Source organism: Dreissena polymorpha, chromosome 4 (assembly GCF_020536995.1).
Source record: "Dreissena polymorpha isolate Duluth1 chromosome 4, UMN_Dpol_1.0, whole genome shotgun sequence".
Classification (NCBI taxonomy): Eukaryota; Metazoa; Mollusca; class Bivalvia; order Myida; family Dreissenidae; genus Dreissena; species Dreissena polymorpha.
In genome coordinates, this window is record NC_068358.1 from 10,780,109 (window position 1) to 10,794,621 (window position 14,513).

General features: G+C 36.7%; 1 protein-coding gene across 1 annotated transcript; it reads left to right on the forward strand.

The window, feature by feature from the left end:
* The first annotated feature begins 2,810 nt into the window (after positions 1 to 2,810).
* LOC127878132 (A-kinase anchor protein 17A-like) lies at positions 2,811 to 9,982 on the forward strand. The gene is made up of 5 exons (XM_052424565.1): positions 2,811 to 2,931; positions 4,324 to 5,121; positions 7,592 to 7,740; positions 8,661 to 8,901; positions 9,483 to 9,982. Exons 2-5 carry the CDS (start codon positions 4,345 to 4,347, stop codon positions 9,771 to 9,773), a joined length of 1,458 nt encoding a protein of 485 aa, XP_052280525.1. The 5' UTR covers positions 2,811 to 2,931; positions 4,324 to 4,344; the 3' UTR covers positions 9,774 to 9,982.
* Positions 9,983 to 14,513: the final 4,531 nt, after the last annotated feature.

Here is a 14,513-nt window from a genome sequence, read left to right on the forward strand (position 1 = left end):
TTTACAAATCGGGCTAACTACTTTGATGTTCATCCATAGTTTTTAAAATTAAAAGACTCAAAAATGAAGAATTACTTTGCTATATGAAACTAAATCATTTTTTTAAAGCGTGACAACATCGAGGCAGCAACACCCGAATTAAACTACACAAGAAACCTAACGACTCCCTTTGTTGACACTTTTGTGAACGAAATGGACATCCAATTCAATGATTTGCAGACTAAGGCAGCCATGGGATTGAAGTTTATACCTGAACAATGTGCTCCTCTCCTGTCAGTGCTAGTGAACTTAAATGGTTCAATGATGATCTCCCTTCCCCTCAGTCCCTCCCCGCCGAGTTGCACTTTATATGGCAGGCTATGTGGAAAGGTGTACCCAACCCACCTACTTCCCTTCAGGGCTCTCTTGCACATTGTGATTCCCAGCTGAACCCCACCATTTACACTGTTTTGTCCATATCATGTGTGTTCCCTGTCACATCATGCGAGTGTGAAAGGAGTATCAGTGACCAAGGACTTGTTAAGACAAAACTAAGATCATCAATGGGTCAGGACAGGTTGTCCGCTGTGTGCCTGCTTTCCATTCATAGGGACATGGACATAAACATTTTAATGTTGTACCTAAGTTGACCTAGTAGGATATCCAACAAGGTTAAATAGGAGGTCAACCCATCTAACTCCGTTAAAAAAGTTATGGATAAAGATAATGTCTCCCACCACTTTAGTGGTTTGAGAGACATTTGATTTACCCCTGTGTGTCTGTCTGTCCGTGTGTCTGTCACACTTGATGTGTGAACTCAAGTTCTTTTTTGTTTCACATGCACTTTTATCATGCAAAATGCTGATTAGATAGTAGGAAATCGGATCATTTCAAGGTGCCATTTCAAAAAAAAATCGACGACGGAAGGGGACACCCCTCCCGCACCATCCCCTGTTGAGCCCCCCCTCTGAAAATTTTCTGGATACGCCTCTGATTTGTTTTTCTTTGCAATAGAAAATGATACACCATCTATAAACTCGACCATGCGCCTTGCCTAAAAAACCACAGGTGGAAGTAACGTATCCAGGATAGTATTTTTCATATATATATTTTTAGGAGCCCAATATATTCAAATAAATATATAAAATCATGTTTAATGAGAAAAAAATTGACAAAGAGCCATGAAAAAAAAATCCCCACCCTCTGATATTGGAATCATAACAAGGTCATTAACTAGACTTTATTATAGAACTGTCTTCGCGGGCCGCAATAATGTCAAAAGTAGCTTTAATCCAAAGCATCCCTTGATCCATCTATGGGCAATTGGGCAACCTTTCAAAAAAAAGTTCACTTTAAAAAAATCTGTCCAGCCGTTAACTCACAGTCGGTCGAAAACCGAGCAATATTTCGAGTCCGTTTGTCAACCCGAATAAATCTTCTACATACTTTCAAACAATATTTTTGAGTTTTTTACCCCTTAATCGATAGCTAGCGTCCTATTCCTTTGAAACAACGAAGCGTGTCAAATAATGCATGCATATGCAACCACTTACCCATAAAAACTAATTCCAAAAGTTTATATTTTCTTTGCAACAACTGTTTTAAGTCTAAATTTGATTTACTTGAAAACGAAAGTAGCCATCGCTCTTGAACCCGGCTTAGCAGTGAATTACACTGACAGAGCCAGGCACATAAATATCCAATCAACAACAACAACGATGTTTTAATAAATGTAAATAAATGAAAAATACTTATCATTCTGATTGTATTGGAATAAGTTTTGAGGGGTAAGTGGTTGCATATGCATGCATTATTTGACACGCCTCGTTGTTTTAAAGGAATAGGACGCGAGCTATCGATTAAGGGGCAAAAACTCAAAAATATTGTTTGAAAGTCTGTAGAAGATTTATTCGGGTTGACAACGGACTCGAAATATTGCTCGGTTTTCGACCGACTGTGAGTTAACGGCTGGACAGATTTTTTTAAAGTGAACTTTTTTTGAAAGGTTGTCCAATAGCCCATAGGAGGATCAATGGATGCTTTTGATTAAAGCTACTTTTGACATTTTTGCGGCCCGCGAAGACAGGTCTATGATAAATTCTAGTTAATGACCTTGTTATGATTCCAATATCAGAGGGTGGGGATTTTTTTCATGGCTCTTTGTCAATTTTTTTTTCTCATTAAACATGATTTTATATATTTATTTGAATATATTGGGCTCCTAAAAAAATTAATAAAAAACAATACTATCCAGGGTACGTTACTTCCACCTGTGTAAAAAACTAATCTTTATGATTTAACTTAAAAAAAATCTGATGAACTTACCTCTCGCGCGTGGCATTTGTTGTTATCTGGTATCGAAGTGCCATCTGTTATCAAAGCATCCGCATACCCAGCGCGATGACATAACTTTAAAAACACTGATGAACTTAGCTCTCGCGCGTGGCTTTTGTTGTTATCTGGTATCGAAGTGCCATCTGTTATCAAAGTATCCGCATACCCAGCGTGCAAAAGCGGCCGGTCAACTCACTCAGAATCAATAGCAGTTGTCTCAATAGCGAGATGTCCATGGTCTGAGTCCCTGGCTGGCACTGTTTACCATCAAGCGACATGTTTATATCGCTGATCCCGTTGAATAAAAGCCAATCTTTGTCACTTCAAAGCATTCATTCAGAATCAGTAAGTGATCATGATTCAAGGGTAATAAGTTCAAGTTCGCCAGAAGTACAGTTTGTACAGTTTTCACCCCTAATAGGCGCCGGCACAAAATATTCTATTTAGAAAGAGTTCTGTTCCAAAAGGAGAAGAAGGTTTCACATTTCAAACCGCGCCTTTGTGTGCGCCGCATTATACACCTCACATTTCGGATGAAAATCGTCTTCCGAAATTTAAGAAAGCGATTCTTAAGTTAAGCAATAATTCTTCGTTTTTCCGACGTCATGGAGTGAATAGGTAAGAAACAATATTTTCATTTACACGAACTTTAAAGTCCTACGATATAAACGTGCATACACTAAGTCACAATTCGAAGTCTTTATAGATATATATATTTCGGATGAATTACCTCGGATAACATTGGTTTTACATACTGTTGAAGTATAGGGTTTCTTTTCACTCACATCTGCATAACTATAAGCGATATGTGATAACTGTTATTATTTCTTTATACTATTAATTATATAAGCTGATTCTAAGGTACCCACCTAGGTTTTAATTGACCTGAATTTACTGTGATATGTTATCACCCATTTCCACTAATTTGACTAAATAGTCTAGCCTCTACACCTATAAGTTCGTGCACCTTAAACTTCAAAGGCATATATTTCATGAAAAATCATTAGATAGTAACTAAACTTGATATATACTTTATGATGTATCTTTAGTTTAACAAATAACAAGTGAAATTTGTTGGTTTTCAGATAATAATAATGGAGTTACGTACCTTTAAACATTCATGCACATCGTAGTCTGCGTCACACAGAATTACCCTATAAAATCGTGCACCGATTTTGATGACTTCATAGCGAGACCTGGGATGTGTTTATAATAATCAATATATGTTTTTGTGAATATGTGTTTAATTGTATTAAATATGTGTTGTTTTAATTGAATTTCGTGAATAAACTGTATTGAACAGAATGGTTTAAACAAAACTGGTCTTCATAAAAACGAAATATGACCTGTGATAACTGTATTCAGAGGTCTAGATAAAGTGTATTTACTAACGGAAAATAGCTAAATAAAATTCTATTCACAATGGGGGCTTAAAAAGCTGTCACCCCTTCTAATGGCATTTTTTGTGTGACAAAATCCCAAATGGACGCAGTGAGAACATTTATCGCAAAAGGCCCAGGTCACGATCGAAACGCATGGTCTCGTGTCATCGTTTTGGGGGGGGGTAAAATTTTCCATATACACAGCATGCTTTAATTGTATTGTAATGCTAAGTACTCATAACAGAGAGCACAATACAAAATCGAGACGGGCCACCAAGGGAAACTACCCTTACAATAAAGTTTAGGCTATTTTTATGGGAACGAGGTCAGAAAAACGGACAATTTATATCTTTTTTTTTTTCCACATGATTGTTGTCTTATTGGCTGTGGAAATTCTCACGTTACAAAAGTGAAGTGTTCGGGCAAGTGCGTTTGAATGTTGCTTAGAAGTTTACGTCATAAAAAAATACACGATCTTATAGGGCTGCGCGAAGTTATAGGAATAAATGATACTTAAACATTTACCTTATTTATACTAAGAAGTGGATTGGCGGGCACCATACAATTCAACTATCCTTGTGTGCAAAACTGTACAAAAATTACTAGTTTGTCCTCTTATAAATTGTAGCTGTGAATATCCCTGTCAGCCATGGCTACTGCTGGAGCTAGCATCTGCACAGACCATAGCGACTCTGTAGAGCTGTACAAGGCTGGAGGTCTGTACCTGAAACCCATCGCCCGGGTGAATGTATGTGTGCAGTTACCTCCCCTGAAAGAGGCCGGAAAGTCCATCTCAAACTGGGAGGTCATGGAAAGGATTAAAACAATGATAAAGCCACATTCATTTATATCATTAAGAATTATCAAAAGTACTATGGAATTCATACGCTTTGAAGGTGAAACAGAAAACAAAGACTCCATTGGAACAATCATGCAAAGACTGGAAGGGAAATCCATAAAACTAAGTGGCTTTCATGAACAGTTGAAGGTGAAAGCTGGCGAAGCAAAGATAGTGTTTCCAACGCGCCATGACTGGGATTCATATTTCAGGGATGCAAAAAGTATGAACGAAATGAAGCCTGGTGAGCGACCAGACACCATTCATATTCGGGACATTCCTACCAGATGGTTTGCATCTAGTAAAGACAAGAGCAAACCAAGTGAGGAATACTTAAAGAAAGTGTTCACTCAGTTTGGGGAAATTCGTTGTGTCGACATTCCAATGCTTGACCCGTATAGGAAGGAGATGACTGGTTTAGTCAAAGTTGGTTCGATAAATACATTTACTTTTGGACAGGATCTAGTCTTTGATGCCTACATTCAGTTTAAAGAGTACATTGGGTTTGTTAAAGCCATGGATAGTCTCAGAGGGATGAAGCTACTCTACATGGATGAGGAAGAGAAATGTGCTGTGGCAGCTATCAGGGTAAAGTGAAATATTTTGTACAAGAAAATGAACAATACAATTTGGTTTAATTTCATTATTAACAATGAAAGTATGCCAATATTACATGAATAAATTCTTTCACATTTGCTAAGCTACAAAGAAAAACATGTTTTCTAAAAGTTAACACATTTTTAGCTCTGCCTCACCTGATTGCTCAGGTGAGCTTTTATGACCGGTGTTTGTCCGTCGTATGTCCGTCCGTCCGTTAACATTTGCTCGTAAACACTCTAGAGGCCACATTTCTTGTCCCATCTTAATAAAACTTGGTCAGAAGCTTTGTCCTAATGAAATCTCGGTTCAGTTCGAAACTGGGTTGATCCGGGTCAAAAACTAGGTCACTAGGTCAAAATAAAAGAAAAACCTTGTAAACACTGTAGAAGTTACATTTCATGCCCAATCTTCATGTAACTGTGTCAAAATGTTTGTCTTAATGATATCTTTGTTGAGTTCAAAACTGGTTACGATCCGTTGAAAAACATGGCCCCCAGTGGGCGGGGCAGTTTTCCTTATTTGGCTATTGAGAACAATTGTAAACACTCTAGAAGTCACAATTTTTGCCCAATCATCATGAAAGTTGGTCAAAACATTGTTTCAATTGATGTCTCGGACAAGTTCGAAAATGGTCGAGATCGGTGAAAAAACATGGCCGCCAGTGGGCGGGACATTTTTCTCTATATGTATAAAGTGGCAGTTTTCCCTATTTGGCTATAGAGAAACCTTGTTAACACTCTAGAAGTCACAATTTGTGCTCAATCATCATGAAAGTTGGTCAAAACATTGATTTTATTGATATCTCGGACAAGTTTGAAAATGGTCGGGATCGGTGAAAAAACATGGTCGCCAGTGGGCGGGGCATTTTTCTCTATATGTATAAAGTGAAAACATGTGAACACAGTAGAAGTCACATTTTTAGCCCAATTTTCATGAAATTTGCTCAGAACATTTGTTTCCTTGATACGAGAGTTGAGTTCAAAAATGGTTCCGGTCAGTTGAATAACATGGCTGCTGGGAGGGGTGCAGTCTTCTCATTATGCCTCCCCCTTCGAAGAAGAGGAGGTATATTGTTTTGCTCATGTCGGTCCATCCGTCCACCAGATGGTTTCCGGATGATAACTCAAGAGCGCTTATGCCAAGGATCATGAAACTTCATATGCACATTGATCATGACTCGCATAATGACCCCTATTGATTTTCAGGTCACTAGGTCAAAGGTCAAGGTCACGATGACCCGAAATAGTAAAATGGTTTCCGGTTGATAACTCAAGAACGCTTATTCCTAGGATCATGAAACTTTATAGATACATTGATCATGACTAGCAGATGACCCCTATCGATTTTCAGGTCACTAGGTCAAAGGTCAAGGTAAGGATGACCCGAAATAGTAAAATAGTCAAATGGTTTCTGGATGATAACTCAAGAACGCTTAGGCCTAGGATCATGAAACCTCATAGGTAGATTTATCATGACTCGCAGATGACCCCTATTGATTTTCAGGTCAAAATGTCAAAGGTCAAGGTCACGGTAACCCGAAATAGTAAAATGGTTTCCAGATGATAACTCAAGAACGCTTATGCTTAGGATCATGAAACTTCATAGGTACATTGATTGACCCCTATTGATTTTCAGTTCACTAGGTCAAAGGTCAAGGTCACGGTGACCTGAAATAGTAAAATGGTTTCTGGATGATAACTCAAGAATGCTTATGCCTAGGTTTATGAAACTTCATAGGTATATTGATCATGACTCGCAGATGACTCCTATTGATTATCAGGTCACTAGGTCAAAGATTAAGGTCACAGTGCCAAGAAACGTATTCACACAATGGCTGTCAAGGTCACGGTGACTCAACTTAGAAAAATGGTTTCCAGACGATATCTCAAGAATGCTTACGCCTAGGATCATGAAACTTCATAGGTACATTGATCATGACTCGCAGATGAAATAATGATGAAACTTGACCAGGACGTTTGGTAAAGATTGAATGAACCGACGACTTGTTAGTGATATATTGAGGTTTATTGTTATGAATGCTAGTATTATTCATTTAACAGCGCTCCAGCTAGTATTTGAAAAGGGCAGGGTGCTCTTTTGTCAATGGGGCCTTTTAGCACTCCTGGTTTTATTTTCCTTTGGCATATAATATGATATTATAAAAAATATATAACATGTGATATATATTTCATTTACGTCATGTATTTTCATTTTAAATATTTTTTTTATGAATAAAAAAAGTTGCACAACTTACACTTTGTAAATAAAGATAAGATTTATTGGAATTACACTTTAAATTTTCTGTACAATAATGTGATCAGCTACAAAAAGGGCATAACATAATTAAAGGGGGTCAGAATTGGACCTTGGGGCAACAGGGTGCTGCGCCATTCCATGTAGGCCTAGCTGGAGCACTGTTTACAATTTTCGAAATTCAATCATATCTATTATTCCACAGGTGGACTTTGATAAGACCAAGCATCTCACAGACAAATCAATCCGCCGCCGCCGGTTGGATCGAGAACGACTGGAGGAATTGGAGCATGAACGTGAAGAAAGGGTCAGAAAGGAAAGAGAGGAACAGGAGCGGAAGTTAGCAGAAGAGGCGTACGTTGAACTAGCTGCTTTGTGCTGCCACTAGGCCTTTTGCTCAAAATGTTTATTAAGCTTACAGTTTGTTTATAATTTTAATTTTAAGAAAAGCAACAAATAGCTTGCTTGACATAAAGTTTGATTTACATTAGTGTACAAAATTTAACAGTTGTTAGCTTAATCAGCTGTTTTCAGTGTATGGACCTGTTGCTTTTTTTTCCTTTTGGATAGTGCATTTACGAACAGTTTGCATATCAGGGAAATAAAAAACTCCGGTCTAAGGTCATTTTTAAGGGAAAATACATGATTTTCAATAATGTATCTTTTGGTTTGATGTCTAACAAATGATGATACTACCGGTATATTAAAGAAAAATCTCGAGTCATAGGTCTAAAGTAGTAGTTGACCCCGTCCCCCCATGGGGAATTTTTGTATAACTTTGAATTATTCTTCTCCATGTCCAAATGTACAATGTCTATGCTCTTAGTATAAGGTCAAGGTAACAATTCAAAGTCAAAGGTCATTAATGCCTTGGAGAATTTAAATTAATTGTATTATAATTTCCAATTACCAGATGATGTATTGTGTACAACTCTTATGCTCTACAGCAAAAGATTAATAGAAGTCATGTACTATTATTTTCGCTCAGAAACCTTTTAAATGCCTATACAAACCTTGACAAATATAGGCAGAAATAATCAAGTATTACTGCATTAGTGAAATCTTTCTCAATTTGTTATAATGTAATTTATATCATTTATTTAACTGTAACTGCTATAATTCAATTTCTATAATTTATTTAACCAGATTTTCTTGCCTGATTTCAGTATGAGAAAAACTATAAAAATAACTGATATTGTATAGGAAATGGGTCATTTAAATGAATTATTTTATGTAATGAAAAACAATCACAAATCCATGGTATTTTCATTCAGGAGGTTAAAGACCGAAGAAGAGGAGGAGAGAGACAGGAAACGGCAGGAAAAGCTGCAGAGACGTGAAGAAAGACAAAAAGAGAGAGAGGAGAAAAGGAAGCAGAAGCAACAGGAGAAGAAAAGACTGGAGGAAGAGGAAAGAATTCAGCACAAAATTGCCCTAGAGGAAAGGAAGTTTCTGCTGGCTCAGAGGAGGCTCGAGTCTTTGAGACTTATGAAAGAACTTTTTGAAAGAGTCAAGGTAGGTTGATTTTCTTTTATTGTAAGTTTTTTGTACAGCAACCGGAAATGCTGCATACATTTTACTGGTACATTTGGTAATTAAATTGAAACTCTGTAGTCTTAAGAGTTTACCGTATTAAATACAATGATTGAGCTTAGGAAGAGTTCCAAAAATGCATTGTTATACCTCACAGGAAGCAGGTATATGGGGTCAGGTAAGCTTGTTTGCACAAGCTTTTGGAGCAAAAGTATCCCACATTTCTTAACAGATTAAATTGAAACTAAAAATATGTCTTTAACTTGTTTTGATTTGTGAAACATTTTTCATCCTTAGTCTACACATTCCTAAGTTATTTGCCTTTGAAAATAGCTGTCAAAGCTGCAGGGAATCATTAGTTTGTAACAAAGTTTTAGTTTGCATTTTCTTTCAAATATGCATGATCTACATTACAGGTTTTAAGGGCAAGAAATGTGTTCATGTTTTTGTTGTAAAAATTACCCGTTAAAGTGATAGTGGTCTACAGAGGCAGTCAATTTAAACTGTATAATTTAAATTGTTTAACGGTTTTCCAACCAAAAGATGCACTATTCATCCAACAGGTTATTAAAATGAGGGAAGATGTTGAACGGCGAGAAAAGGAATTGGAAGAGCAAAGACAGAGGGAGGTGGAGGAGGAAAGGAAGCGGCAAGAGGAGGCAGAGAGGCAGAGAAGAGAGCAGCTGAAAAGGAAGAAGGAAATACTTGTGAGACAGGAGCATGAACTACGAGAGAAAATACTCAAGAATTTTAAATCAATGGAGGAACACAAACAGGAGGAAATGCGTGAAACGTTGAGAAAGAAATTGTCTGGAAGGACAAAGCTGAAGTCAGCAGTGGTGATGAAGAGATGACTACAGGAAGTTGTGGCAGAACGGCCGGCTGAACCTGACATAACCAGTGAGCTTCCGTATGTGATAGACACCAAGTTGGTGAGGAAACTCTCAGAATGTGAACGCCTTGAAGAGGATTCCAATTGACTGGAGGTCATATTTCAGTGAGAGGTTTCACTCATGTGTCTTAGCAATGGCTCGGATAGACAGGGACTTGTTCTCAGAAGTTTTATTTTTTTTTTGCAAAATCTTTGGTGCAAATTTTTATGTCCCCCACTATAGTAGTGGGGGATACATTGTTTTTGCCCTGTCTGTTGGTCTGTTGGTTGGTCTGTTGGTTTGCGCCAACTTTAACATTTGCAATAACTTTTGCAATATTGAAGATAGCAACTTGATATTTGGCATGCATATGTATCTCATGGAGCTGCACATTTTGAGTGGTGAAAGGTCAAGGTCATCCTTCAAGGTCAATGGTCAAATATATGGGTCAAAATCGCTCATTTAATGTACACTTTTGCAATATTTCAATATTCAAGATAGCAACTTGATATTTGGCATGCATGTGTATCTTATGGAGCTGCACATTTTGAGTGGTGAAAGGTCAAGGTCATCCTTCAAGGTCAGAGGTCAAATATATGTGGCCAAAATTGCTCATTTGATGAGTACTTTTGCAATATTGAAGATAGCAACTTGATATTTGGCATGCATGTGTATCTCATGGAGCTGCACATTTTGAGTGGTGAAAGGTCAAGGTCATCCTTCAAGGTCAAATATATGGGTCAAAATTACTAATGTAATGTCACTTCTGCAATATTGAAGCTAGCAATTTTATGTTTGACATGCATGTGTATCTCATAGAGCTGCACATTTTGAGTGGTGAAGGGTCAAGGTCATCCTTCAAGGTCAAACGTCATATACGGGGACATAGTGTTTCACAAACACATCTTGTTTACTTAGTAACAATTTTAAACAAATATTGTATACAGAAAAATTAGACAAATGCCTTCGTAAGCCTTATTCGAACCTTTGTGATAAAAAAATCGTATGCGTTAAACACTTTTAACTACTCAGCAAAATTGTATGCATCAGATTTAAAAATAGAACAAAAACTTTATAACTAAATTTATTTTGATGGATGATTATCCATTTTTATTTTTCTAAATGTGATTGTTGTCCCCTACTGGTTTCACCGGAGGTGAATTATGGTTTTCGCTCTGTGTGTCTGTCTGTGTAACTGTCTGTCTGTCTGTGAGTCTGTCACACTTTTTTGGATCCTGCGATAACTTTGAAAGTTCTTCATATTTTTTCATGAAACTTGAAACATGGATAGATGGCAATATGGAAATTATGCATGTCATTTCATTTTGTTTTTACGTCAAAAATTCTGGTTGCCATGGCAACAAACAAAAAATTCTGACAGTGGTGGAATTTCTGACAATGGTGGAGTCGGTAGGGGACATATATTGCTTGGCAATAGTCTTGTTATTGAAGGTTTTTTGATCAGTTTTTAATCATGTATTTTATACATTTATTTTGGAATTTGTGACTTCCATTTTGAAAATTGACCAATTTATGAACAAGTGTTGTTAAAAGTATTAATTGGCTATTTGCGCAGACTAGTCAGGAGCTACCCTATCCGCTAATAAGATCAGGAAACCTTTTGTGACTTATTGGGAACTGTAGCTTCTGACCAGACTACACAGTTGAACAGTTTGAACTGGAGCCACGCTCCGCTAATGAGGTCAGGAAACCTTTTTTGACTTAGTGGGAACTGTAGCTTCTGACCAGACTGCACGGTTGAACTGTTTGAACTTGAGCCACACTGGCTGCATATTGCAGAAGACCCAGTTGTTCATCATGCGGGCTGATATGATAAACTTGCTTAACATGTAGTTCTGCCATCCCCATGTTATGACACACTAACATATGAACCTCCTATAGGTATTTAAAAGGCATTTTGGTGTAATGTATATTGTTGAAAAACAATTTTAATTCAAAGCACAATCATTTTTACAAGTTTGTGCTTTTCTTCAAGCACACAAATTCCCTAAGTCAGAACCGATACTTAACATTCTCAACTTTCAAAACATCAATGCTTAATTATAAAAGCATTTTCTTCTAAAGTATTTTCCGTATTTAAATACTTGTATGACCAAGGTTATACCTTGTATTACCATAGTCATGGATATATATTATACAGCATTGAATTGATCATTTTAAAAGGCACAATGTTCAGTGTAAATGTTGCAGTTATATTTCTACCACTGTTGATTTGATAAGTAAAAAGTCAATTAAGTTTCATTAAATGTGTGAACAGTAAGATTTCATTGGGAAAATTTTTTGCTTTTGTTTGTCATATTTTATGATCATTGATAACCTGATCTCAATTTTATAATGCCAGGATGATTGTTTTATTTTTAAATGAAGCATTTAAATAAAATGTGAGCACTCAATGTATTCCAGGTATGTTTTCCTAAGTCAGGTCAAGGTCATTGTTTCCTTAATATAGGAGAATAGTTAATGTTTAGATTGAGATAATGCACAGAAATTTTGTTGGTATGTATCTTACGTTAAAGCCTAGTTTTAGATCGTTTTATGGGTCATTTGGGTCGTGGGTCAAGTAAGTGCAAATAGAAGTAAAGACATCAAACTAGTGATTTCAGGTATAAAATAGCGTACGTTTTCATTGACCAGTCTTGATGAAACTTGGATATTTTATGCTTGTGCCGAGACCTAGAATGTGGTTGTATTTTGGATTTGTGGTGGACATGTCAATGTCAAAGGTACTAAAAAATAGAAGAAAAAAAACTAAGTTAACCCTCATTAACTTAAGTTTGAATATACCTGGTAAGTATTTCACTGAAACTAAGTGAAGATAGCATACATGTAGACCTAGCTATTAATGGCATTTTGGATCAGTGAGGTCAAGGTCACAATAAGCACAAATGGATAATTAATTTCTGGTGTATAGGTCGAGTTTTATAGGTATGAACCTGATTTTTTTTCTGTGTAGGTTCATATACATTTGCTTGCAGACCTAGCATTTATAATAACTTTTAGTCTGATTGAGATGTCTTGCTGAAATTTTGTATGTTGGTGGATTAAATGCAATTCTTGCTTGGGATGGCACTCTTAAAATAAAGAAATATAGTATTGAAAAACCTGGTTTCATGGTTTTGCCATGTTTCTTGTTTAAAAAGTATTATTTCAATACTTAAGATGCATATCTAACAGGAGTGCCAAATTGTTACAAAATACACCTAATTACATTGGTCATTATAAGATTATAACTATTTGAGATCAAGAGGGGACAACAATTATTTGTTAGATTTCAGATTATTCAAGGGCCATGATTCAGAAGTGATTTGGCAATATGGTCGCAGTGCTTTCCACAGGCCATTTAGCGGTCCCTTACTGGGACGCTTAAATTTCAAAATCAGAGTCAGCAAGGCGCTTGAAATTTACTGATTAGTGTAATTTACTGATTAGTGTATTATCCTGCACCCCTTCTTAAGATCAAAGCGATATCGACTTCGCCGAATATTTTAAGAGTTTCCCAACTAAAGCCCACCTAAAGGCGAAGCATCCATGTATAGGAAAATTGATATTGGCCAATGAGAGTGAACCCTTTGCATGAGCTACAGCACTCGTAGGCAGTCAATACCAACAGATTGGGGGGGCGTCTGAAAAAGATCCTGTTGAAAGCACAGGGCTGGTTGTTGTTCTTGGAAGAGATTTTATGCCCATAAACTTTTTGACCAAGTTTGATGATGAAACTATTTAACATAGTTGAGTAAAAGGTAGGATAAGGTAAATATGGCGAACTTTTGAAAGTCCATAACTCCGATGCACGTCATATTGCTTGTTATTGAACTTGAATGTTATCAATTATGCCCACATTGATAATCACAAGCAATGCCATATTAAACTTGTCTGATAATCTAATGGAAAGTGTGAATTGGAGAGAAGACAAGTTTACTATGGCTTTTTTTATTCAAAGACCATAATTCTGTGGTGTTAACGAGCAGAAATCAGCAGCATGCATACAAAAAGCAATCATTATTATAATGCTAATGAAACTAGTGCTTTCAAATTCAGCAATGAATATTTCCAGAAATTGCTCTGACAATGACCTACCACCTTGACAATCAATGCTGCCTGTAGAGATGTGGTGCTCTGCATCAAAAACAGCGCAGTCTTGTAAACTAAAGATTTATGCAATATTATTATAATATCATTTAAGCAAAGTTAAGTTAAAGAGTGACATAGCATTATTTCTTAACAAAATGTTCAACAGTGACCTTTGACTACTCCTGAGTATGATCATAATTAGGAGCGTGGCCCCATGGTTGCTGTGCAAGGCAAACTGGCTAGTACAGTTTTGACAAGATATTTAAATATGTTCAAGCACCAAGCTATTCTACAAGCCTTTAATTCATGGGAAAGTTACTGTGTTGACAGTCAGGACTGACTGACTCCAACACTGCACAGTTGGTCCTAAGGTAAAAAAATTAGGTAGTTGGTAAGGATATAGCCACGGATAGTTAATTGGTCAAAAGATCAATATGTTGGACATAATATTTAATGTATGTATATCTTTCTTCCAGAAATACTTAATATGTAGATCAAGGTCAACCCCTATACACTGAAATAAAATTATAGAGATAGAGATTAAGGTGACAAGATATCTTTGTACAACAGGTCTGCCACTCGACCTACAGCTTAGCATTGACCTATGTTTTCTGAATTTAAACAATTGTC